Source organism: Musca vetustissima, unplaced genomic scaffold (assembly GCF_032173495.1).
Source record: "Musca vetustissima isolate MV318-11 ecotype Yass unplaced genomic scaffold, APGP_CSIRO_Mvet_v1 utg41383, whole genome shotgun sequence".
Classification (NCBI taxonomy): domain Eukaryota; kingdom Metazoa; phylum Arthropoda; class Insecta; order Diptera; family Muscidae; genus Musca; species Musca vetustissima.
Window position 1 is genome coordinate 86576 of NW_026874319.1, and position 24366 is coordinate 110941.

Consider the following 24366-nt stretch of genomic DNA (forward strand, 5'->3'; position numbering starts at 1 on the left):
TGGTAACCTCGATTATGAGTTAAAAAAAATCAGAACAATGATTTATGAATTTCAAAATTAAAAAAATGTAAATTAAAAAAAAATTAAACGGAGAATAGAATAGGTTTCCAATTGAAATTTAGAAATTTTTAACATGGGTATAGTATTCGCTTGAATGTAGTTATGGGCGGGATTTAATGTGAAAAAAAGAAAATTTATTTTTTTTTATTTAAAAACCAGCAAGGAAAGTAGTAAAGTCGAACTGGGTCGACTATATGATGCCCTTCACCACTGTGGGTATATTCTTCATATGTCTCCTAACAGACTCCGCCTTTTCGAAACAAAATTGACATGAACGTACTTGAATATGTGATCATTATGCCTTTCTGGAACCTATGCTAAATTTCATTTCATTCAGGCAAGTTTAGAGTCTTTTGCGCTCAATTGATCAAATTTATATAAATCGATATAGAGCAAACTTGATACACGCTATTCGTAGGCCGCACTTTTCAAAATTTAATCTCAATCAGAATTATATATGACTGTGTCTGCATCTGCACCATCTTCACTAAAATACAATAACGTGATTCTAGTCTCAATATGATACGTTGTGCAAAATTTCGTGTCAGTCAAAATTTACCTAAAATCCAACGAAAATATATATGGGAACTATGTCTACATTTGAACCGATTTCAAGGAAACTTACAGAGACTAATTTATATTAACATCAGTACATTATATAAAATTGTGTGTCAATCGTACAAACTTTGGGCCTTTAGTGCACAATTTACATCAAATGGAAGGACAATATAAATGGGAGCTATATCCAAATCTGCACCAATTTTCATGAAACTAAGCAGTTCAGTTAAAAACTTTACTTTACACAACTTTACTTTACACATCATTCTAGATCTAATTCATTTCGCTTTGCCAAATTTCGTGCAAATCGAAAGATATATAGGGACTTTGGTACACCATTTACATTAAATCGGACGAAAATATATATTGGAGCTATATCTAAATCTGAACGGATCTTCACGAAACTTGGCACACATCATTCTAGATTCAATTCAGTACTCTATGCCCAATTTCGAGCAAATAGAAGGATATATAGGGACTTTGGTGCACTATTTACCTAAAATCGGACGAAAATATATATGGGAGCTATATCTAAATCGGAACCGATTTTCACGAAATTTAACACACATCGTTCAAGATTTAATTCAGTACGCTGTGCCAAATTTCCTGCAAATCGAAGGATATATAGGGACTTTGGTGCACCATGTACCTTAAATCAGACGAAACTTTATATGGGAGCTATATCTAAATCTGAACCAATTTTATCAAAACTTGGCACACACCATTCTGGACCTTATTCAGTACGCTATGCCAAATTTCATGCAAATCGAAAGATATATAGGGACTTTGGTGCCTATATCGGGCGAAAATATATATGGGAGCTATATATAAATCTGAATCGATTTTCACCAATTTCAATAGGGTTCGTCCTTGGGCCAAATAAGTGACTTGTGCCAAATTTCATCCAAATCGGATCATAAATGCGACCTGTACTTTGTTTGCAATTTAACATCTACAGACGGACGGACATGCATAAATCGACTCAGAAAGTGATTCCATGCATATTCTCAAAATGAACCATGAGTCTATTTCGGTTCCTTTTGCCTGTTACAAACATATGCACAAAGACATAATACCCTGTACCACATTGTGATGAGGGGTATAAAAAATGTAAAAGGATTATTCGGGGAGAATTACTTAAATATTTTTTAAGGTTTTTCTTAAAGATTTCAAAATAAATTTTTTTGAAGAAATTCTCAAATATATTTATTTTAAATATTATTAAGTGTGGATTATTTTTGAATACATTTTAAAGGACTATTTGTTAAAGGTCAATATTAAGAAATTTGCTTTTCTAACATTTTTTTGTATTATTGTTTCTTTTTCCCTATTCCCTTCCCCTCCTATATGTGCAAAAGAAAAAAAAAACTACTCTCCTTCCAAATATCAATCTTATCTCGCTACATCACACTAAAATTAATGAGTTTTTCTTGGACATTATCTTTTGCTCTATCATTTGCCAACACAACCATCTCCCCATACTCATTTTACCAGACACTCACTAACTCACTCATCCATACATGTGAGTGTGTGGGTGTTTTTAGTTTTTTTCTGGCTGTTCCTTTTGACTTTTTGTGATCCTTGTACTTGTACATACTATTATACCATTACTGTTCATTATTGCAGTGATTTTCTCTACAAGTTTATATATGTATGTGCGGCCATGACCATATCCATTCACAATTCATTCCTCTTAAAATAACCTTCTCCCTTGCTCCATCATTTCAATGGTTGGACATATGGGAGAAGACAAAAAAAAAAACAACAACATTGTTTGCCTCATTATATTGTCATATCATTTAGTGATATGTTTGTTTGCTTGTCGTCGTTATCTCTTGCGAAGGGTATTGGGGAGAATTGAGAGAGAAGCTATGGAGGGCGAGAGAGACCCGGGTAAGTGGTATAACATAGATGAGTGGGTGGTTTGTTGTATTTCGTTTTGGGGTTAACCTTATGTGTTTTTGTTGTTGGAAAGGGGCGATTGGGGGTCATAACAAGTGTGGTTGCAGGTTTTCCCTTATCCTAACTATTATTTGATAGGAGGAGGATGAGAAGAAGGGTGTGTTTTGTTGGTTTCCTCATCATTGAGGGCTTTTTGTTTTTTTTTTCTTGTCATTTCTGCTATCTTCATCATTTCTCCTTTTTTGTAGTTGTAATGGCCGTTGTCTCCTTTAAGGGCTGTTATTATTGCCGGCACACACACAAAAAAAAGGATTAACTTGGCCGTCTGCTAATATTTTCCTTGGCAAAAGGTGACAGTAATGCATATGTTGACCCTTTTTCTTCTTGGTCTTGCTAATAGCAATAATGCTAATAACTATTGACTTTGATTGAGGAATGAGGTGAACATGGAGTTCCCAATTTTTTTTATTGGAATGGGTAAGGATGGGAAATGGGCAATTATAATTAGAATAAAATTCGATGTGGATTTAGTCACCATAAAGCTCGCAATTTTTAAGAGAGAGAGAGAGAGATAAAGCTTAAATTGCGGATTTTTTGAATATTAGTTTTCACGTCTATTAGAATTTGTGATTTTTTTTAAATTATTTTTAATGATTACCAGAAGGCGTGGATTTATTAAAAATTATTTTTCAATATTATCTAAAGGGGCGGATTTTATAAAAATTATTTTTAATGACTATCAGAAGGCGTGGATTTATTTAAAATAATTTTTAAGATTATCTGAAGGCGTGAAATTATTAAAAATTATTTTTCAAGATTATCTGAAGGCGTGGATTTATTGAAAATTATTTTTCACGATTATCTGAAGGCGTGGATTTTTTAAAAATTATTTTTACGATTATTTGAAGGCGTGGATTTCTTAAAAATTATTATTCACGATTATCTGTAGGCGTGGATTTTTTTAAAATTATTTTTCAGAAACTTCCCAGAGGCGTGGATTTTTTTAAAATTATTTTTCACGATTATCTGAAGTCGTGGATTTCTTAAAAATTATTTTTCACGATTATCTGAAGTCGTGGATTTCTTAAAAATTATTTTTCACGATTATCTGAAGGCGTGAATTTCTTAATAATTATTTTTCATGATTATCTGAAGGCGTGGATTTTTTAAAAATTATTTTTCACGATTATCTGAAGGCGTGGATTTTTTAAAAATTATTTTTCACGATTATCTGAAGGCGTGGATTTATTAAAAATTATTTTTCACGATTATCTGAAGGCGTGGATTTCTTAAAAATTATTTTTTTAGATTATCTGAAGGCGTGGATTTTTTAAAAATTATTTTTCACGATTATCTGAAGGCGTGGATTTCTTAAAAATTATTTTTCACAATTATCTGAAGGCATGGATTCCTTAAAAATTATTTTTCACTATTATCTGAAGGCGTAGATTTTTTAAAAATTATTTTTTGGCCCCTTTAAATTTTAGTAAAATCTTAAGAAGGATTCTTAAAGACTTAAACACCAAAAATAAAACTCCCACGAAATCTAAAGATTTTTTTGCTGCTGTTGTTGTTGTTTTTGTGTTCAACACAAATCGATATTTGGTTACACATTTGGAATTCATAATCACTGCATGAATGAATGCCTGTCGAGTGGCTATATCCCTTCTCTATGCTGCCTAGACGTTAGTCTACAGAAAACATTTTTCTTTTCTTTAATACACCCACTTGTATGCCAGCCTCAAATGGCTGTTCTGCATGCCACCCTATCCATCCCTCCATGCTCCACGTGAAATTAAAGTGCCCAAGAAAAAAAAAAAGATGACAACGAGAAGGATATTTTTTTGCGAGAATCATGGGAGTTTTTCATATTCCCGTGTCGTCCTCATCGTCTGCTGCCACGCACTGTAGCACGCATAAGATAAATGGGAAAAAGAAGACATTTTGTTGTTGTTTCCTTTTTTTGTTGCTCTCGTGTATCTTTATATATTGTGGTTGTTGTTGTTGCTGCTGCTGTCTTGTCACTAGAATAAATGAAAACGTTTCATAGTGAGAGAAGGAGGCTGGATTTGGGGGCCGGGGACATTTAAGACAACATTTATCCTCATTTTCCGGTTGCTTTACTTTGCCAGAAAAAAACAACAACAAGGGAAAAAATAACACTTGTTTCTCTGTGTGTGTATTTAAAGTTGTTAGGGAAAGCGGTTAGGGAAAACTGAGGACAAATTTAAGGAAAATTTAATTGAACGTGAAATTTAGGAAAAACAATGATACACCCTACCCCCCGAGAGATAAGGAATCATTTTCGATAACTAAAATAAATTATTTAGAAGAAGGCCTTCTATAGGAAAAAAATACTACACAGCCGTTTAAGAGGCCCTATGGAAAGTCATTACAAAATAGGTGCATTGGGTTTTTATATTTTTCCGCCCTCAACAGAAGCTTTGATTTTTATTTTAAATAATTTCGGAGGCGTGGATTTTTTAAGAAATATTTTTTAAGTTCTCGACAAAGGCGAGGATTTGTAAAAGATAATTTTTAAGGGCTCAACGAAGGCGCGGATTTGTTAAAGATAATTTTTAAGGGCTCAATAATGGCGTGGATTTTTAAGGCCTCAACAAAGCCGTTGATTTTTAAAGGTCTCAACAAAGGCGTGGATTTTTTAAGGCCTCAACACGTCACACAAGAGGCGTCGGTTGTTTAAAAAATATTTTAAAGGCCTCAACACGTCACACAAGAGGCGTCGGTTGTTTAAAAAATATTTTAAAGGCCTCAACACGTCACATAAGAGGCGTGGATTTGTTAAGGTCTCAACACGTCACATAAGAGGCGTGGATTTTTTAAGGCCTCAACACGTCACATAAGAGGCGTGGATTTTTTAAGGCCTCAACACGTCACATAAGAGTCGTGGATTTTTTAAGGCCTCAACACGTCACATAAGAGGCGTGGATTTGTTAAGGTCTCAACACGTCACATAAGAGGCGTGGATTTTTTAAGGCCTCAACACGTCACATAAGAGGCGTGGATTTTTTAAGGCCTCAACACGTCACATAAGAGGCGTGGATTTTTTAAGGCCTCAACACGTCACATAAGAGGCGTGGATTTTTTAAGGCCGGAGGTGTGGACTTTTTAGAAGAAACATTTTTAAGGCCTCACAGAGGCGTGGTTTTTTTAAAGAAATCCTTTTAAGGTCTCACAGAGGTATGGATTTTTTATATGAAAACTTTTTAAGGTCTCAACAGAGGTGTGGACTTTTTAGAAGAAACATTTTTAAGGCCTCACAGAGGCGTGGACTTTTTAAAAGAAACATGTATAAAGCCTCGCAGAGGCATGAATTTAATAAAAATATTTTTTAAAGCCTCAAAAGACGATGTTTTTTAAAATTAATTTTAAATGGTACCCTGAAATCTTGGATTAAAAAAACTATTTTTCAAGATTATCTGAAGGCATATTTTGTTTTAATTTTAAAAGATAAACTGAACTATCTTTTTCTATATATTTTTTAAAAATTGTCTTCTAATTTTTTTAAGAATTGTTTAAATAATTTTTAAAGAGATTTTTGATTTCTTCATTCCATCATACTTGTTATTAGTTATTGCCTCGTCTTGCATATATGTATGCGAATCTATAATCTTTATAGAATTTTTGTCACTTCTCTTTTAATCCACCTCTCATAATGTGGCATATTTTTTTTTTTTTTTTTTTTTTGATTTGCAATTTTTTTTCGAAATTTTCATTTCATTTTGAAAGTGTGTCTGTATTTCCCCACACAAATTATATTTGAAAGGAATTATTAAAGGATTAATTTATTGTTGTTATCTTTTTATTTTAAATGATACAAACAGATTTCAACAAATCATATTATGCGTGCTTATAAAATTTCATTTTCAATATTTTAATTTCTTAAATGGCTTAAATATAATCTCTTAGCAAAAAAGCAAAAAAAAACAGTAATGGAATTTAAATAAATTATTTTTTTTTCGCTTTAAATTATGTTTTGTCATAACAAGCATTTTTTGTGCAAGCCAGAGATATTTTTAAGATAATTTATTAGAAGTGGAAATGAAAAGAAATTGTGAGAAGAATTCTTAAGATATTTTAAATTTGAGATTGACTGCAGATTTCGTTTAAAATTATGGCCAAACAATTGTATTAAATGGATCTCCATTTAACTGTGAAATTGTTAACAAATTGTTAGCATATGTTGCTAATAAATATGTATTTTACTCCAATATCTTCAGTCTGCCAAACAAATTTCCTCTGCCTTTTGCCCAATAATAATTGCCTAATTTTTGTTTCGGCCAGCCATCAATGCTAGCCATAAATTTTCCATTGAGATGTCCACCACAAAATCACATGATAATCACATACTACATAGAAGTCAACCAAGCACCTCCCCCTTTCCAAAAACCAAAACGGCAAAGGACATTCTCCTTGAATTAGCCACAGAAACTCAATTCAACGAGAATTTGACCACATTTATCTATTGTGTCTGTACATTGTATGTCGTGCATTTAAGGACTGCGAAGTTGAGGACAAATGAGTTTTTGTTCACAACTGACAGCAAAGCCATATATCAATCTTCAATACGATTTTTAGATTTAGATTGCCAGCCCTTAGTTTCAATCTGCTCTTGCACATAGAGACTAAGGAAAAATAAATTATAATGACATTACCGAGACCATATGATATGTTATGCTTAAAAGCTGGAACATTTGTTTTGTGTTCTCAATGCAATTTTGGGCTGGTGTTGGTGTTGTCCTTTGGTTTTGGTGACCACAGACTCCTTGGAGAGGGCTGTTCTCATTATAAAAGTGCATGAATTTGTTTGTAGTAATTTTCCGCTTAGAGTATGGTCTTGATTTTGGCTATTGGCCCAAAATGAAGATTATCGTAATGTTTATCTTTTCCATATTGACAGCGGAAAATTTAATGTAGTGGAAAATAAGGGGAGTTGCAATGAGTGTATGACCATACAATTGATGAAGATAGTTGTAATACTTACAAATTGCTTTAGTTTTTGATATAGATAGAGAAAAATAAAATTTTGGATTCAATAAAAAAAAAATAATACTTAAATAGAGTTAGATTTGGAAAAATAATTGTTGGTGGGCAACGATTCATTTCCCCTTAAAAAAATTTCCAAATTATTTTAATATCAAGATTTTTTTTAGGGTAAAATCAATGTTCGCCTAGATGTTTGTCCGATTATATTATAAAGGTTTTTAAATATATTTTTATATTCGGAGACGAGCTCTGAAAACTTTTAGATCGATGAAAATCTAGCATTCGAAAGAAGCACTCATTTAAATCGATACCAAGTCTGAATTCGATTTGGATGGGTCTGAAATACTTCATTGATGATGATTATTCTGCAAAAATAAATGTGCTACCTTTGTCCTTTAACATTTTGCTCTTCCTCTCCTCTCTCTCTCTCGGCAGCAAATCGTATGCTAAGTCTTTTATGCCAACAAAATTTACAAATTATTTTCAAATAAATTCCACAAACATAAGAGTATGCAGCACCACCACCATCTACACCTACATATACCTCCACTATTTACAATTATTCTCAAGATAAACCAATTCATAGAAAGATAAACGTCATTTGTTATCTTTTTGAACGCAACACAACAAAATAAAATTGTCTGCGATCCGCTTTTTTTGAACCTTTCACTTAGAAGTGTGTAAATACTACAAATGGAAATTTATACAGACATTGTTTTTAGACAAGTGTTTGTAAATATGTACATTTAAATACACATTTTTTCTGTTACTGGTGGAATGTTAAAATATATATATATTTTTTTTTAAATTTAATGAGAAAATATTTCATCTTGAAGCTTTATGGGGGGAAGAAGAGTGCAAAAAACAATGATTGTGCGGAATTTGCTGAAAAAACTATTATGTGCATAGATGACCTGATCTTTGTGGATATTTCCTGAAATAATTTTTTGGAACTGTGCATAAAAAATAGATAAAATTAATTTTCGGATATATTTTTTCCCAGAAATATTTGAATATTTTTAAACATATTATCTGATCTAAAAATATAATTTTTGAAGAACTGCTTTTATGGCCTAAGCCATATGGAACATTTGGAAAAACAAAAAAAGGGTTTGGAAGCATCTTTTTATTTTTTTTTATAATCTTCTCAAGGCGTGGATTTAAAAAAAAATATATTTTGTAATATTATCCGAAGACGTGTTCTTAAAAAATATATTGTATAGATTATCAGAAGGCTTGGATTTAAAAACATACATTTTTTAAAGATTATCTGAAGGCCTGGACTCTAAAATCGATTTTTTTAAAATTTAGTAGTTGTCTTTTTAAATTTGTTCAAATTATTTTAAGATCATCCAAAGTAATCATTATAATAATCATCGGAAGGTGAGCATTTTTTTAAAATTATTTCAAGGCTTATCTGCAATGTTCTAAAAAATTATTTTTTATTACTATCTGAAGACATGGATTTTTTTTAAATATTTTTGATGTTCAAAAAATAGGATGTTTTAAAAACAAATTGATTTTTTTTTTTGAATCTAATAGCAACGGAACAATATCTTGGAATCTGTTTTTTTTTTTTTAATTTTTGAGGGATAGGATTGTGAGGGCTCTAAACGTTGCCCTATTTTTAAATCTTTGAGGGCCATAAACGCCATAAATGTTGAGATTTTTTTATAATTTTTTTCCAATTATCTGCTCTTAAAAGGAATATTCTGGTGTGATGCCAAATGACCGAACCTTGATACGGTTGAATTTAATTCGTAGATGCAATTTCGCAACAATAGTAGTGGGTAGATAGACAACATATGTTTTTGAAAAAACATCAGACCTCAAAATCAGAGTTCTAAAATATTATCCGCAAGTCCATGAGTTTATTTTTTATAATATAATTTGACTTTCTGATATTCTTTTTAAAGAGTATTATAGCTTTGTGCAGCCCCAAAAGTTTGTAACGCCGCGAAATATTGACCCACCTTTATCAAAACCGCATGCGTCATTCTTAGGACTAGCTGAGTCTCCTTCTTCATGTGTGTCCGTCGATGTCCATTATAATTTGTAAACACGATACAGGCCACAGTTAAAAATCTTCACAAATTTTGCATGTAGGATATTTCATCCAATGAATATTACCGATCTTTACCAAAAACGTTAATATTTAGGGGGATTTAATGGACAAAAAACTACATGCACAATTTCGGTTTTTCTGGTCGTTCCAGAGGCCTGCAATTATGTGTAAACAAATTTTGCATGGAAAAGGGGACGGACACAAAGAATAAGCACTCAGCTAGTCGAGATAAAGATCGGTCAATACTTAAAGGTGGTCTAGGACCAACATTTTGTGTGAAAAATTACAAATTTTGTGGCTGCACAAAGCGTATATATTTACCACTGAAACATAGTTGTTTAGTTGATAGTATATCCAAGATGAGTGGTTGAACTTTAAATTGATACCAATTATATAGTCGTAGGTACTCGGATGCGGGAGTTACACTTAAATATTTACAGGTGCTTACGATACCCTACATATATTACCACGAACCTAACTTTCCACACTGGAGGGCGGAAATGTTCCATGAAGTTCCAGTCATGGTCAAGGAAAACGCCTAAAATGTTAGGTGATGATCAGATAATAACCTTCACGGTGGGTGTGTTTGAATTATTTGAAAACACACAAAAAATTTGTTGTCGGAGCCGATTTCATCACAACACAAATTTTAATCTGATAAAAAATTGTAGGCGTTGTACTGATAACTATAACTGGAACTTCATGAAAAATTGCAAAGCCATCAGCGCGATATTTCTCCCTTTAATGTGGTAATGGATTACTAAATAATATTTGAATACGTAAGCACATGTAAATATTTGACTGTAACTCCCACATCTGCTAGTAGATACATCACTATATTTAAATATCAATTTAAAGGTCAACCCAACTTTTTATAGAAAATTAATTAAAAAATTATATTTTAAACTTTTTGAATGGCTATCCGGTCTATAAATTGTGATTTGTAAAAAAAAAATATTTTTAATGGTGATTTTTTTTATTTTTTTTTCGGAAGGACTCTTTTCATTTTTTTTCTTTAGAGAAATATCAGATCCCCAAATCTTATAATGAATAAAAATTGTTACGGATGAACATATTGAATTGATTTGAAAATATCTGACCCCCAAATTAGATTTCTAAAACAATTTCAGCAAGTTCATTGCGTTATTTTCTTTAAAGATAATTTGAAAGTACTTCAAATATTCTTCAATAATAATTTTTTATGATTAATTTTTTTTAATATTTTTTAAAGGCCTATCAGTCTAATCTTAAAATTGATTTATTTATTACTAAAATTAAATTTTTATTCCCTTTTCATAAATTTAAAAAAAAATTGGGGAAAAAACTTTCCAGGAACTCTTCGTAACAAATGAGTATGCTAATAACTATTGCATTCTGCCACCAAAGTAAAGAAACAGAAAAAAGAGCTACTCACACTTTAACAGCTGTTGACAACATAATTCACAACAAAACGAAATTGCTGTCGGCCATACCCCAACCCGCAAGAAGAAATAAGAACACATAAAAAACCAAAAAAAAAAAACTGAAAACCCCATCTTCCACATCTGTAAAAAACAGAAATAATTGTGCACGGGATCCACGAATTCTTTGACTGTTGTGTGGATATTAAAGGGTATTTCAGTATTATTTTATGACAGCAGATATTCGTTTCTGTTTTTTCATCTTCATCTGCTCGACATTTTCGTTTGATGGTATTAAAAAAGTATTTAAACATGAGACAAAACAAATCATTAAAAAAACGAGACATGAGACAATGATGATGATGATGCTACCGGGTGAGTGTGCGTGTGTGTTGGCCAAAAGCGGCAACTAGTATGCATGCTAACATCACTCAAAAAGGATTAAAGAGTAATTTTTTCCAAAGGCTAAAAATAAAATGTTGTTTTTGTTGTGACAAACTATGAACTTGAAAACGTGTGTGAACTAACAGCATCATGTGAGTAAAACAAAAACAGCAACAACAAACAAAATCGATAAATTTCCCAGGAAATTATAAAAAAGTAGAGGAAAATAGATTTGTTTTGTTACAAAAAAAAAACTTATAATAACACACGTTTCAAAGCCATTAAAATTCATAAATGCATAATTTTATTTTATTAATAAATACTTTTTTTCATTCGTACATGACTACCATTTGTAGTATAAATTCTGATACTCCATTTCCTTCCTCATATCTGTTGTTGTTGCTATATTTACAATTCATGACAACAAGGTATTTACCTTTATTTTTTGTTTCGTTTTAAATAACCAATAATTGAAATCCCAAATGCATACATGTTGAACACGTTGCAAAACCATTATTTCAACACCAAATATGCCAACAACAGCGGCAGTAGTGGCAACAACTGGCAAATAGGTAATGCCCCCCCTTGGAAAAACAACATCGCCAACAACAAACAAATATAACAACATAAGCAATGACATTAAAATATCACCAACATTGTTAAAGGTAGTTCGACGATACCGGCAACGTTGGTATCCATGCAATCGAATATTTAGAGAGAGAGAGAGGGGAACCGAGGACAGTTGTCAGCAGTTGAAAATGGCCATGATAATATCCGTTGGGGTTATTGCAAGTGGCAAGTGTTGCCCTTTTGCAAATGTAGTCAACAGCAGATATTAGGGGTATTCACAGGTGGAGAACAACATTTTGAAAGTCTTAACAGGATGGATGTTCGGAGAAAAATCTGGAGGTCTCTCAGAGCCACACATTTTAAAATAATTTTCAACATATTAAAATAATTATTAAAGGTCTCTAAAAACTTCGAACGTTGAACCTTAATAGTGTGTTAGAATAAAATGTATTTCTAAAGGCCTATCAGAGCTATAAACGTGGACTATTTAAAATATATATAGTTTTCTCTAAATCTAGGAATTGAAGAATTATCGGAGCCATAGATTAAATTTAAATGGATTGAATTTGATTGAAACTTTTGGATATATTTTTTGAAATGTTTTTTTTTAAATTAATTTTTAAGGCTCTCAGCGAGGCATTTCAAAACAATATTTGTCTTAACTCTAGTTTAGTAGAATCGATCAGATTTTTCTGAAATTTTTTCCAGAGGTAGGTATTTTTACCCTCATTATGGTGGGGATATCTTTTTTTCATGGGGGACGTACCAGGATATTTGACCCGGAAGTTCGGGTACGGGTACCCGGTTATATACGGTTCTTCGGATCCGGTTAATATAAAATGTATATCATTTTAAATGTTATAAAAATACCTTTCCATTGAGTGGTGATACGGTTATCTCAAACCGTTTTCGAGATACAGTAAACAAATTCCGATTTTATTGAAAACCCCCTAAAAGTCGAACTTGGGTCCATTATAGTCCCTCCCCAATGCTGTCTCAAATTATAGACCACAAAATGGTGCGACATGTGTCTGTATCTGTTGTGAATCAAAAGATATGGGCCTTAGAACCCTATAAAAACAAGGAAAATCGTTCTACATGACAGAATTTCCTTTTAAATAGCATGGTTGTTGTTGGGTGGCCGGCCATTTTATATTAACCGGATCCGTGGAACCGGATATAACCGGGTACCCGTACTTCCATGTCAAATAACAGGGTAACCGGGTACGTCCCCCAAGAAAAAAAGATATCCCCATAATTAGGGTAAAAATACCTACCTCTGAAAAAAAAATTCAGAAAAATCTGACCGTTTTTACTAAACTAGAGTTGTTCCAAAAAATATATATCATCAAATATGAAGTCCCACAAACGTGGACTTACATTTTTTATACCCTTCACATCACTGTGATACAGGGTATTATGTCTATGCGTATGTTTGTAACAGGCAAAAGGAATCGAAATAGACCCATGGTTCCTTTTGAGAATATGCATAGAATCACTTTCTGAGTAGATTTATGCATGTCCGTCTGTCCGTTCGTCCATGTATTTTTGTGAACAAATTACAGGTCGCATTTATGATCCGATCCCAATTGAAATTGGGAAAAAATCGGTTCAGCTTTTGATATAGCTCCATATATAGTTTCGTCCGATTTTATGTAAATGAGGCACCATACAGCCAATATTGGTCCGATTGAGACAAAATTTTGCACAGGGTACTGAATTAGGTCCAGTGTAATGTATGAGAAGTTTTGTTGAAATCGGTCCAGATTTAGATATAGCTCCCATATATAGTTTCGTCCGATTTTATGTAAATGGAGCACCATACTGCCAATATTGGTCCGTTTGAGACAAAATTTTGCAAAGGGTACTGAATTAGGTCCAGATAGATGTATGCCAAGTTTTGTTGAAATCGGTCCAGATTTAGATATAGCTCCCACATATAGTTTCGTCAGATTTCATGTAAATGGTGCACCATACTGCCAATATTGGTCCGATTGAGACAAAATTTTGCATAGCGTATTGAAATTTACTACAGGTTAATATCCATATTGAAATTACTGAAATTACTCGGCAGATTTAGATATAGCTCCCACATATAGTTTCGTCCGATTTCATGTAAATGGAGCACCATGCAGCCAATATTTTTCAGATTAAGACATAATTTCGCACACCGTACTGAATTAGGTTTGGATAGATGTATGCGAGGTTTTGTTGGAATCGGTTTAGATTTAGATGTAGCTCCCATATATAGTTGCGTCCGATTTTATGTAAATGGAGCACCATACAGTCAATGTTTTACGATTGAGACAAAGAGGCTGACATCCGAGAAGTTTTGTTGAAATAGGTTCGGATATATATCGGTTCAAATGTAAATATAGCTCCCACATATATTTTTGTCCGATTTTATGCAAATGGTGCATATAGAGGAGCCTATGTACATTTTTCATAAATTTCAAAGTTTATGTGTATGGGTTGTTTTGATTTAGTTCAAATATCTATGTACGCAGTTAATTTTGTCCGATTCCATTTCAATGATCCTCCAAATATGATATGTCTATTCTATCAAAAGGATATTGTACATATGAACATCTCTTGCATGTACCCAAAGTGGTGAAGGGTATCCGAATTTTGAACTTGTCTTAAGTTTTTTTTTTTTTTTTTTTTTTGAAACCATATAATCCAGAATGTTTTCAAAAATATTTGTGAAACTCTATTAGAGCTTTAATAATAGATTTGTTTCGGTATTTTCGAATCTCCATAGTTATGGCTCAAGCCTATTGTTTTATATAGTGAGAAGACCTATACCTTAGATGTGGACTTTCTTTAAATATTTTGATTTTTTTACATACCTTTTGTAAGGTCTTTGGAGACCTCTGCACCTTTTTATTTCTTTTTTTTTATTTTTTCATAGTGAGTGAATACCCCTAATAAACTTAACCTCACATGTGTGTGTTTTTCCTACTACACACCTTTTGCCGAATATGTTTACTCTCTGGCTGAATAGTATTACAATGCGACAACGACAAATACTGTAAATACAGCTATAACATACATTCATATAAGGTCCTTTACAAAGGATCTATAGAGGATTGCAGTCATAGCCATGCAAATCATCTGTTGGAAACGTTTTTCGGGTATTTGCATGCTTATATTTTATTTGTTGGAGTTTTATCTATGTTTGTTTTTCTACGTTCGAATTAATGCAATTTGTTGCATTGTGTCTGGATGGCTGTTCCGTATGACTGTCTACGACATGTGTGTATAGCTGGGTGATTAGTTTGGTTTTCTGTGCAAATTGAAATACCTTTAAACTTTGTCCTGTTTTTGGAAGATAAACATTTTTGGGGTATTTGGAGTTTAGATGTTATTTTTGGAGAAGTACGGGAAACAAGTGAAAATGTTGTATTTCAATATTTTTTATTTTAATTTGAAACATTTAAAAATGTGTGGTCTTCCTTGAAGAATGAATCACTAGATAATGTAGTCCAACGTTTTGTTCCAAATGTTTAAAAATAGTATCCCACCAACAAGTGTGACTAGCCTAAATTGCCACATTTAACAGTCCTTAATACCAAACAAAAAAATGAAAACAAAACGCCCATAAAAATTAAACCACAAATGTCCACATACATATTTTTTTGCGAGTCAAGTACCCTTCCTCATAAAAAAAAACAACAAAACAACGAAACACAAAAATCAACACCACCATCATCACAACACCGATATTTAAATGTCAAGCCATAAAATTGGAAAATATGTCATCAACAGCTGTCACAATTTCCCATGAATACAATACAGGCCCACACACAACAAATTCAGTGACTGCCTAGCTAGCTGACAATAGGAAAACAGAGTCACGCAATGACGACGACAACGACAACAAACAAATCATTTACGGTAGCATCATCATCATCACCATCGCCATCGATTTCCATGTCATCTCTTTGCCAAAACTAACAAAACACAACAAAATTAGCCATGCTCTGGAAAAACAAAAGACTGCGACTGAGCAGTCGAACCAAGAAATTTCATATTCATAACAGATATGGCATTACAAACAAAGGCAGTGGCAGACACTTCTCAGCCAGCCAGCCACTTCACTCCATTTGTGCCATGGCATAGCCGATTTTATAGCAATTATATGTGCCACACTTGTTATAAATAAATATAATTTTTTGGTACTCCGGAACAATAGCAACAACAACAAAATGAACAAAAGGGAAATTCTGCTGATTTGAGTCTGGGTGAGGAGAAGGAGGAAGGGGAAGGGGACAGTGGGGGAATTTTTTTTTAAAGGGAACTTTTGGAGAAGAATAATATTATAAGAGGTTTATAGAGGATCTGTAGAAGGTCTACAATTTGCAAAAAAAAACCTGTATTAGGCTTCATTTCATGGAATACCTGTCGAAGGATTTCCTGTTCACTACTATTAGGGCCAGAAGATTATTTCGGAATTTAAAAAAAACTATTTTCCATACACTATCAGAGCTTTAGAGATCCATCGTAGATTTTTTAAAAATATTTTCAAGGGCTCTAAAAAGACCTGTCGATGGGTATATGTTTAATTCCAACAGGAGGATAACCATGGATTATTTTAAACATTTTGTATGACCCTATCAGAGCAAAGGGCTCTTGAAGCCCAAGTGGGGCCATAATCGTGCATCTTGGGAAAAGTGAATGGTTATGTCGTATCAGAGACCTATTTTGGAAAAAAAATAATTTTATGTTTCCATTAGTGTCATGGGCGTAGATTTTTTAAAAATATTTTTGAGGGAATTTTTAACCACTATCAGAGCAACGGGTTTTTGAAGACCAATTGGAGCCATAATCGTGAATCTTTCGCTAAATAAATTGATATGGCCTACCCGACACCTATTGTTGAAAAAAATTATTTTTTAGTTCCCCAAAGAGTTGAAAGCGTGGATTTTTTATTCTAATTTAGAGCCCCTACTAAAGATTTTTTTTACAGACTTTATTTGATATTTTTGAGATCTTACCAGAGCTTGGGCCTTGAAATTATTATTAAGGCGCTATTCAAGCTATTATCGTGACCATTTACTGATATTTGTTTAAGTATTAATAGAGCCAAGTTTGGATTTGAGGATCATAAGTCCTTCAAAATCGGATTTCTGAACTATTTTTTCAAGCCCCAATAGAGTATTGAGAAAGATTTTTTAAATATTTTTGAGGCGATATTAGAACAATACACATATATTTTTCAGAACATTTTTGAGGAGCTTGAGCCACATTAAAAATATATTTTTATAGGATCTGACTTCTTTAAATTTTAGATATCCTATTCGTTTTTTGAAGACCTGTTTTTGTTCTTAGTAGACCTATCGAAGTTTTTATGTTTACCTAAGGCCTCTTAAAGATTCTAATCCTGTAAATGCCTTCTTTCCTATCAGGTCTATTAGACCTCCAAATTGGGATTTATGAAAAATATTTCAAAGGTCTTCGAAGTTTTTGTGTTTACCGAATACGTGTTGAAGGCCCTCTTTCTCTATTAAAATGTTTTGAGTTCATAGGAGACCTGTCAAAGGTTTTCCGTTTATAGAATATCGGATAAACGCATTTTCTTTATAAAAGACCTGCAGGAGGTCGTTTATATACAGAAGATCTCAAGGAGGTGTTTTACGAGTATCTACTGAAAACTTATCCTGTGTTCAAAATGTATCTGTATGAAGGCTTCAGTTAACAGAAGACAATTAGAAGAAATTCGGTTCACAGAAGTCCGGTAGGAAGTCTTCTGTTCGTAGAAGCCCAATGGGAAGTTTTCTGCCCATAGTTGAACTTTTACAGGCTTGGAGGAATCTTCGTATCCGTAGAAGAGGTAAAAAGAGGACTTATGTACATAGATGTTCTATGAAAGGTATTCTGGTCTGATCTCCTATTAGCAGAAGAATTTAAGAGGTGATATGCCCGGGGGAATGGATGATCTGTCCATAGAAGAAATGTAGGAGATCTTCTGCCCAAAGAAGTTCTATACAAGGGCTCCTGTCCATAGAAAATTTGCAGGATGTCGTCAGTTGTTGATTCTTATATTTTTAAAGGAATTCTTCGTGTAGAAGACCTAGACTTCTGTGAACTGGTGATTATGCAAGGTGATATGCTTAAAAGAAGCCCGTAGGCGGTGTTCTGTCCATTGAAGACATGAAAGAGCACTTCTGTCCGTAAAATTTCTATAGAAGGGATCCATGTCCATAGCAGATCTGCACGAAGTCTAGGTATTCTTCTGCTTAGGAGGTGATATACGCATGGGAAGGTGGTATTCTGGCCATAGAATAACAGCAGGACGTCTGTTAACAAAAGATTTTTGAATGAAAATGTCCATAGAAAATCTTAGTGTGGTATTCTGTACTTGAAAGACTTCTGTCCTGCCCAGGAAAGGCCTGTAAAGTTTTTTTCCTGTTTAGGAAAACATTTACGAAATTTTTATTCAACCTTGATTTGCAGTAAATCGTCATTTATAGAATCCTATCGGTGGTATTCTGGACTTAGTAGACCTTTTGATGATATTCTAGTTTCTGTCCCGAGAAGAACTCCATGTCCTTTTGTCTGTAGAAGATATATCTTCTCTTCACAAAAGATCTTAGGAGACCCACTGTGCATAGAAGATTTGTAATAGGGTTTCTACTTATAAAGGAACTGCCATGGAAAACCTGTGACCTTTTGTCGTCCTAAAATACATGTATGCAATTGTTGATCAACCTTCCAACCTTGGAAGATGTTCTAGAGGTCTTTTGTCCATATAAGATCTGTATATAGTCTTTCGGAACCTTATTCTTTTTATAGAACACCACTTAAAGATATCAAGCCAGAATATCTTCCAATAAAATCGTATTGAAAATGTCTACCCTTGGTGCCCCGACCTGTAAGGTATATAAAAGGCCTTCTCCCAACCTATCTGACCCTACAGTAGGGTTTTATTTTTATTGAACCCCATTTGAAGTTGTTCTGCCTTATGAGATTTTTCTATAGATTTTTAAATTAAAAGATCTCCCCAAAATCACCACCCTCCACTGTGTCATTATCTAATGAAGCTGATCTGAAAGCGATGTTTTTGATAAATTTTCACGCAACATCTTTGTTTGCCAAAAGTGAACAAATTACGACAACAACAACAATCAAGAAAGAAAAAATACTCCCTTGGAATTCCAACCTAATCATTGTGTAATCATTTGTAATACACGATACAACAAAAATTGATGTCGTCTAAATTTCGTGTGAACGGGGCGAAGGAACGGGAAAAATGTTACGGCTAATTGAGCACCCCTCTCGCATGAACAATGAATGAGCGCAAGCAAATTGAAACACAGCATTACACAACAACACCACCACCACCACCACCGAGGAAGCAAGCAACATGATTGCTGCCTCCAATGATGTAGCTGTGGCAGGAACAACAGCAGCAACAACGATGATGACTTTGGTGGTGGTGGTGACGATGATGCCTTTATGTCTGTCTAAGCGGCTTTTGTAATTTCGCTGTTTGACACTTCAATTATGTGAGAGTGTGAAAGTGCAACAAGGGAGTTTTCCCTTTTTTTTTTGCTCTGTGGGTCTTCTTTTGTTTTTGGAAATTTGATATGCTCTTGAGTTCCATAGAGCGACAACGCAATGCCACAATTTCCACTGAATAAACGTCAAGTGCATGTGGCACTTGGCGTTGTGTATTTTGGCCTTTTGGTGAGTGTGGGGTTGGGGGCGGAGGTCACAAGTGTTTTTCTGCCTGTGAAGCAAGCCTTTTGGCACTGCCGCAGTTTGTAACAAATTGTTTTGGGAATTGAAGTGACGTTTTGGATAATATCCTATCACAAAGGGGTCACCAGCCATCCGCTCAGTTATTCATACACTTGTATGCGAGCCATCAAACATAAGGGATTTTTCGCCTTCTACACGGAAGCGGAAGGAAATGCTTAAGCATATATTTCCCTTCCCATTCCGCCACTTCTAATCATTCAAATCATTTATCTCATAATTCTATACGAATCGATTCGAATTCAAATAGATTATTGTCATAATTATGTTAAACATTTTTATGGGATTTTGATCACTTGCCCTGTCTGTCTCTCTGTCAGTCAATCTTGTGAAATTATTTCTTTTTGGGTAGCAGTTTTCTTTAATTATTTTTATTATAATTTGATGGGCCACTTCAGTTATTGTGATATATTCGAATATTTTTCTATAAAAAATAAGAAAAAAAAAACATAGAGGTGGAAAAAATTTAACGCCAAACACCCACAGAAATTCCGCCCCATTCATGTGTGCATTCAATTCCGTGGACCATCTAATGCCATAGATTGTTATTGGTGTTGACTAATTATCACCAATTTGGAATGTATGGCAATATATAGTGGGACACACAACCTCACATACACCATATACTTGTCACCGATTTGTTTGCCTGTTGCTGTCCGTGTCATTTCAACACATACATTATTTCCCTCTGCCGGAAAGTCCGAAACCAAAAAAGGAGGGATGTATGAAAATTGACGCACCGAACTTATATAGGTCTCCCAATACTAAATGATCAATTTTCCAAATTTCTGCTACCTCCCTCATCCCCCACCGTCGTACACGATCAATGTGTAAACGACACTCATCGACAATTTGGTGTTTTTTTTTTTGGATGCTTTTTTATTTTTCTTTCGGCGGCAATTGTGTGTCTTATTCTGTATTCTGCCCTGAATGTCTGACATTCTCTCTGTTCATTTGTGTGGTGAATTATAACCTCATTAATTTGCTGTTAATTTGTTAAATGTCACTAAAAAGCAACGACACTGTTTGTCAAAAAATAATGAACGAAAAAGAGCAGTGATCGGAATCTCTTACAAAATTGTTGGGGGAAATATTTTTTTTCGTACACGCAACTTGTTATGATTGTAAAATTGATGTTTACAAAAATAATTCTTGGAATAATAAAATGGGAAATAATAAAAAATGCGTATAATAAAATTTTAGGTAATGATCGGTTAGAAAAAATTGTCAAATTATTACTTAATCCGATTCAGATTTTTTAATTTATGACATTTGAATCGTGTATCCAATATATTTCGTAATAATATGTTGTACAGATGGCATAGATTGTTTTTAGATTACTTAGATAAATCGTAAAGGTTCTTGAAATTTTATATATAACATTGAAATAATATAGATAATGTAAAAATGTACCCCAGATGACAAAGATACTTCCTAAGCAACATCAGATACTTCATAAATGAACCCCAGATAACAAGGATATGTCATAAACGTCATCTAGATATCGTAGATAATTCATAGAAGTGATCCAGATAACGTAGATACTTCTTAAACGTCATAAAAATAGCATAGCTAACGCGTAACTGTATTCCAGATAACCTAGATAAGGCACATATGTGTTCCAAATAATTTAAATGCTTCATAACGTCATATAGATAACATAGATAATCCAAAATTGTGGTCTAGATAATATAGATAATGTTTATATGCTATCCAGATAACCTAGATAATCCATACCTGTGTTCCAAATACCATAGATACTTTATAAACGTCACCAAGTTAACATAGCTAATTCTAGATAACATAGATAAAATGGATATAGCATAAATGTGATCTAGATAACAAAGATAATGTGTACTTGTCTTCCAAATAACATAGATACACCATAAACGTCATAAAGATAACATAGATAATTCATAACTGTGGTCTAGATAACATAGATAATGTATACATGTCTTCCAGATGACATAGATACTTTATAAACATCATAAAGATAATGCATAAAAGTGGTCTAGATAAAATAGATAATGTGTTCGGATAAGTAAACATATCATGGGTGATGTAGAATGTGATTCAGATAACATAGATAGCGCATAAATGTGATTCAGATAGCATAAATACTTAATAAACGTCATAGAGATGACATAGATAATACATACATGGATTCTAGATAACATAGATAATTCACAAACGTCGTGAATATAACATGTAGTGATCCAGATAACATATATACTTTATAAACGTCCTACAGATAACATAGATAATTACTAAATGTGAATCAGATAACATAGATAATTCGTAAACATGCATTCATTGACGTAGATAATTCAATTTTATAATCTAAATGACGTAAATATGACGTAAGTATCTTTGTTATCTAGATAACATAGATATTTTGTCCCTTTCATCTGGATGATATAGATACTTTAAATATGTAATTTAGATAACATAAATATGTCATGTACACCTCACAGATTCGATAGATACTTTATCTACGTTAGCCAAGCCACAAAAATGCATTATATAAATTATCTAGATACCATAGATAATCAAATTTATTTATGTAGTTGTTGCAATTTTTGTAAATTAGATAACATTTATCTTCCCTACATGTCCCTTAGATAACATAGATACCTCGCTACGTTATCCAGATAACATAAATAATTAGTAAACGTCATCCTTTTGGCAAAGATAATTCAATTGTATAATCAAAATTATGTAGATAATTAATTTGCTTTGTGAAGATAACAAAGATAGTTTATCTTTTTCGTCTATATAACATAGATACTTTACATTTGCCATTTAGTTAACAGAAATGTATTATGAACACCTGTCGAATATCATAGATAATTTGTCTACGTTAATCAAATTCCATAGATAATTAAATTAACTTGATTTTTATCACATAATATTAAACTTGGTAAATTTATATTATCTAGATAATACATCTATATTATCTAGATAACATAGATGATATCCCAGAATCGATGATACCTTATACTGATTCCAAAAATAATTATCTACTCATTTCTATGGCAGTATATCCCAATTTATCTTAACATCTTATATAAATAAATGTTCCTTAGATAATATAGATAATAGATAATTCATCAATCATTACTACTTACTTCGGAGCTTTTCCAACGGTTCATGTTTCGGTGTATGATGCGGGGGTACAACACTATGATGTGGATGTTGCGAGTAGCCGCCAACCAAATCCTGACCGCCATGATGTAAATGACTCAGACTACCGATTGGCATGAGGCTCGAAATGGCAGGTGAAATGCTAACCGATGAACTGGAATCGTGGAGGCTATGATGATTATGCAAGTGGTCACTGCCGCCACCCACCGAAGCATTACTGTTTACAGTTGAACTTCCCGTGGTACTGCCACTACTCATCGCTGTACTGGTTGTGGTGGCACTTTCTGCAGAGCCGGTGGAACCAGCACCCGCTGCTGTACCAGCACTAACCAAATCCTGTAAACACAGGCCAGTCGATTCGGCTGACATTGCTTCGAGGCCATTTAGGGCACCACCACCCACACCGCCAACACCGACACCAATCGGAGCGGTGGACAAGCCATGACCGCCGCCAGCAGCATTACCGCCGCTGGCGCGATCCATACCTAGATATGTGGGAAAAATGGTGGAGAATCCTTGAGCCACAGCTTGGTGTGGCTGATGGTGGCCGTGCAGGGTGCTTTGTTGGTGGTGCGGATGTAGCGGAGGCAGATGGTGATCTCTGCCCGAGAACTTCGTCGTGACGACGTCCTTGAAGTGTTGCAAAAATGTAGTCGTCGTGGTGAGGCCGGTATCGTACACTGGGGTAAAGTTTACAATTTTCAGGCCGTTTCAAGAAACCCAACGAAAGAAATTATGCAAAGGTAGTCTAAAAAGAAGAACAAGAGAAAAAGATAAACAATGATTAGCAACAATTATTTATAAAAAAACGAAAGAAAGAAAAAACATAAAAGATAAAGGCAATGTTTGTTTTATCTGGAATTTTGTTGTTGCTGCTGCTGTTGTTCTTTGAGAGATTGTGAGATTTCACAAACATTAGCCGCTTAACCTTCCAACACTCTTAAAGACAGCCTATCTTAACACTTGTCGTTGATCTTGTTGGCAAGTAACCGCAGCATTGGAAATATTTGTTGTTGTTTTTCTTTTATTTTCGTTTCTGTGGCATGGCCCTGCGTATATAGGAAAACAACAAATATTTGTGATGCTGCCTGGTTGTGTTGTTGTATTCTTTGTAGAACAACAAAAAATATTAACGTGATAATCTTGAAAATCATTAAAAATTTTTTTCACCTTATTTCCCTGGTATCTGTCGTGGGTAAAGAAAGACTTTAGACCTTCTCCATAGTTTTAAGTTTATTTTTTCGGTATTCTTCTTTAAATAATAAATAAAGGTAGATAACTAAATTGTTTTCATTTCCATTTTTTTTTTTTTTTGATAACATTTGCATCAGAACTTTAAGAAGAACAAGAAGCGGTCATAAAATAACTTTCAGAACCCATGATATCTATGATACTATAATTTTCGAAATTTTAATAGACCCTAGGATAACATCCAATATTGGAATTTCTTCCATCTGTAGATGATATTCTCTTTAAAGCGTACTGTAAGATGTGTCGAAGAATTTCGAAACATAT

General features: G+C 33.5%; 1 protein-coding gene across 1 annotated transcript in view; it reads right to left on the reverse strand.

Moving 5' to 3' along the window:
* LOC133332562 (pituitary homeobox homolog Ptx1) overlaps positions 1-23255 on the reverse strand; it is a 53593-nt gene extending 30338 nt beyond the window's left edge. The window contains exon 1 of the mRNA XM_061540940.1: positions 22836-23255. Within this exon, the coding sequence (XP_061396924.1) occupies positions 22836-23220 (385 nt within the window). The 5' untranslated portion in view covers positions 23221-23255. The remainder of the gene's footprint in view (positions 1-22835) is intronic.
* Between the last annotated feature and the right edge of the window lie 1111 nt (positions 23256-24366).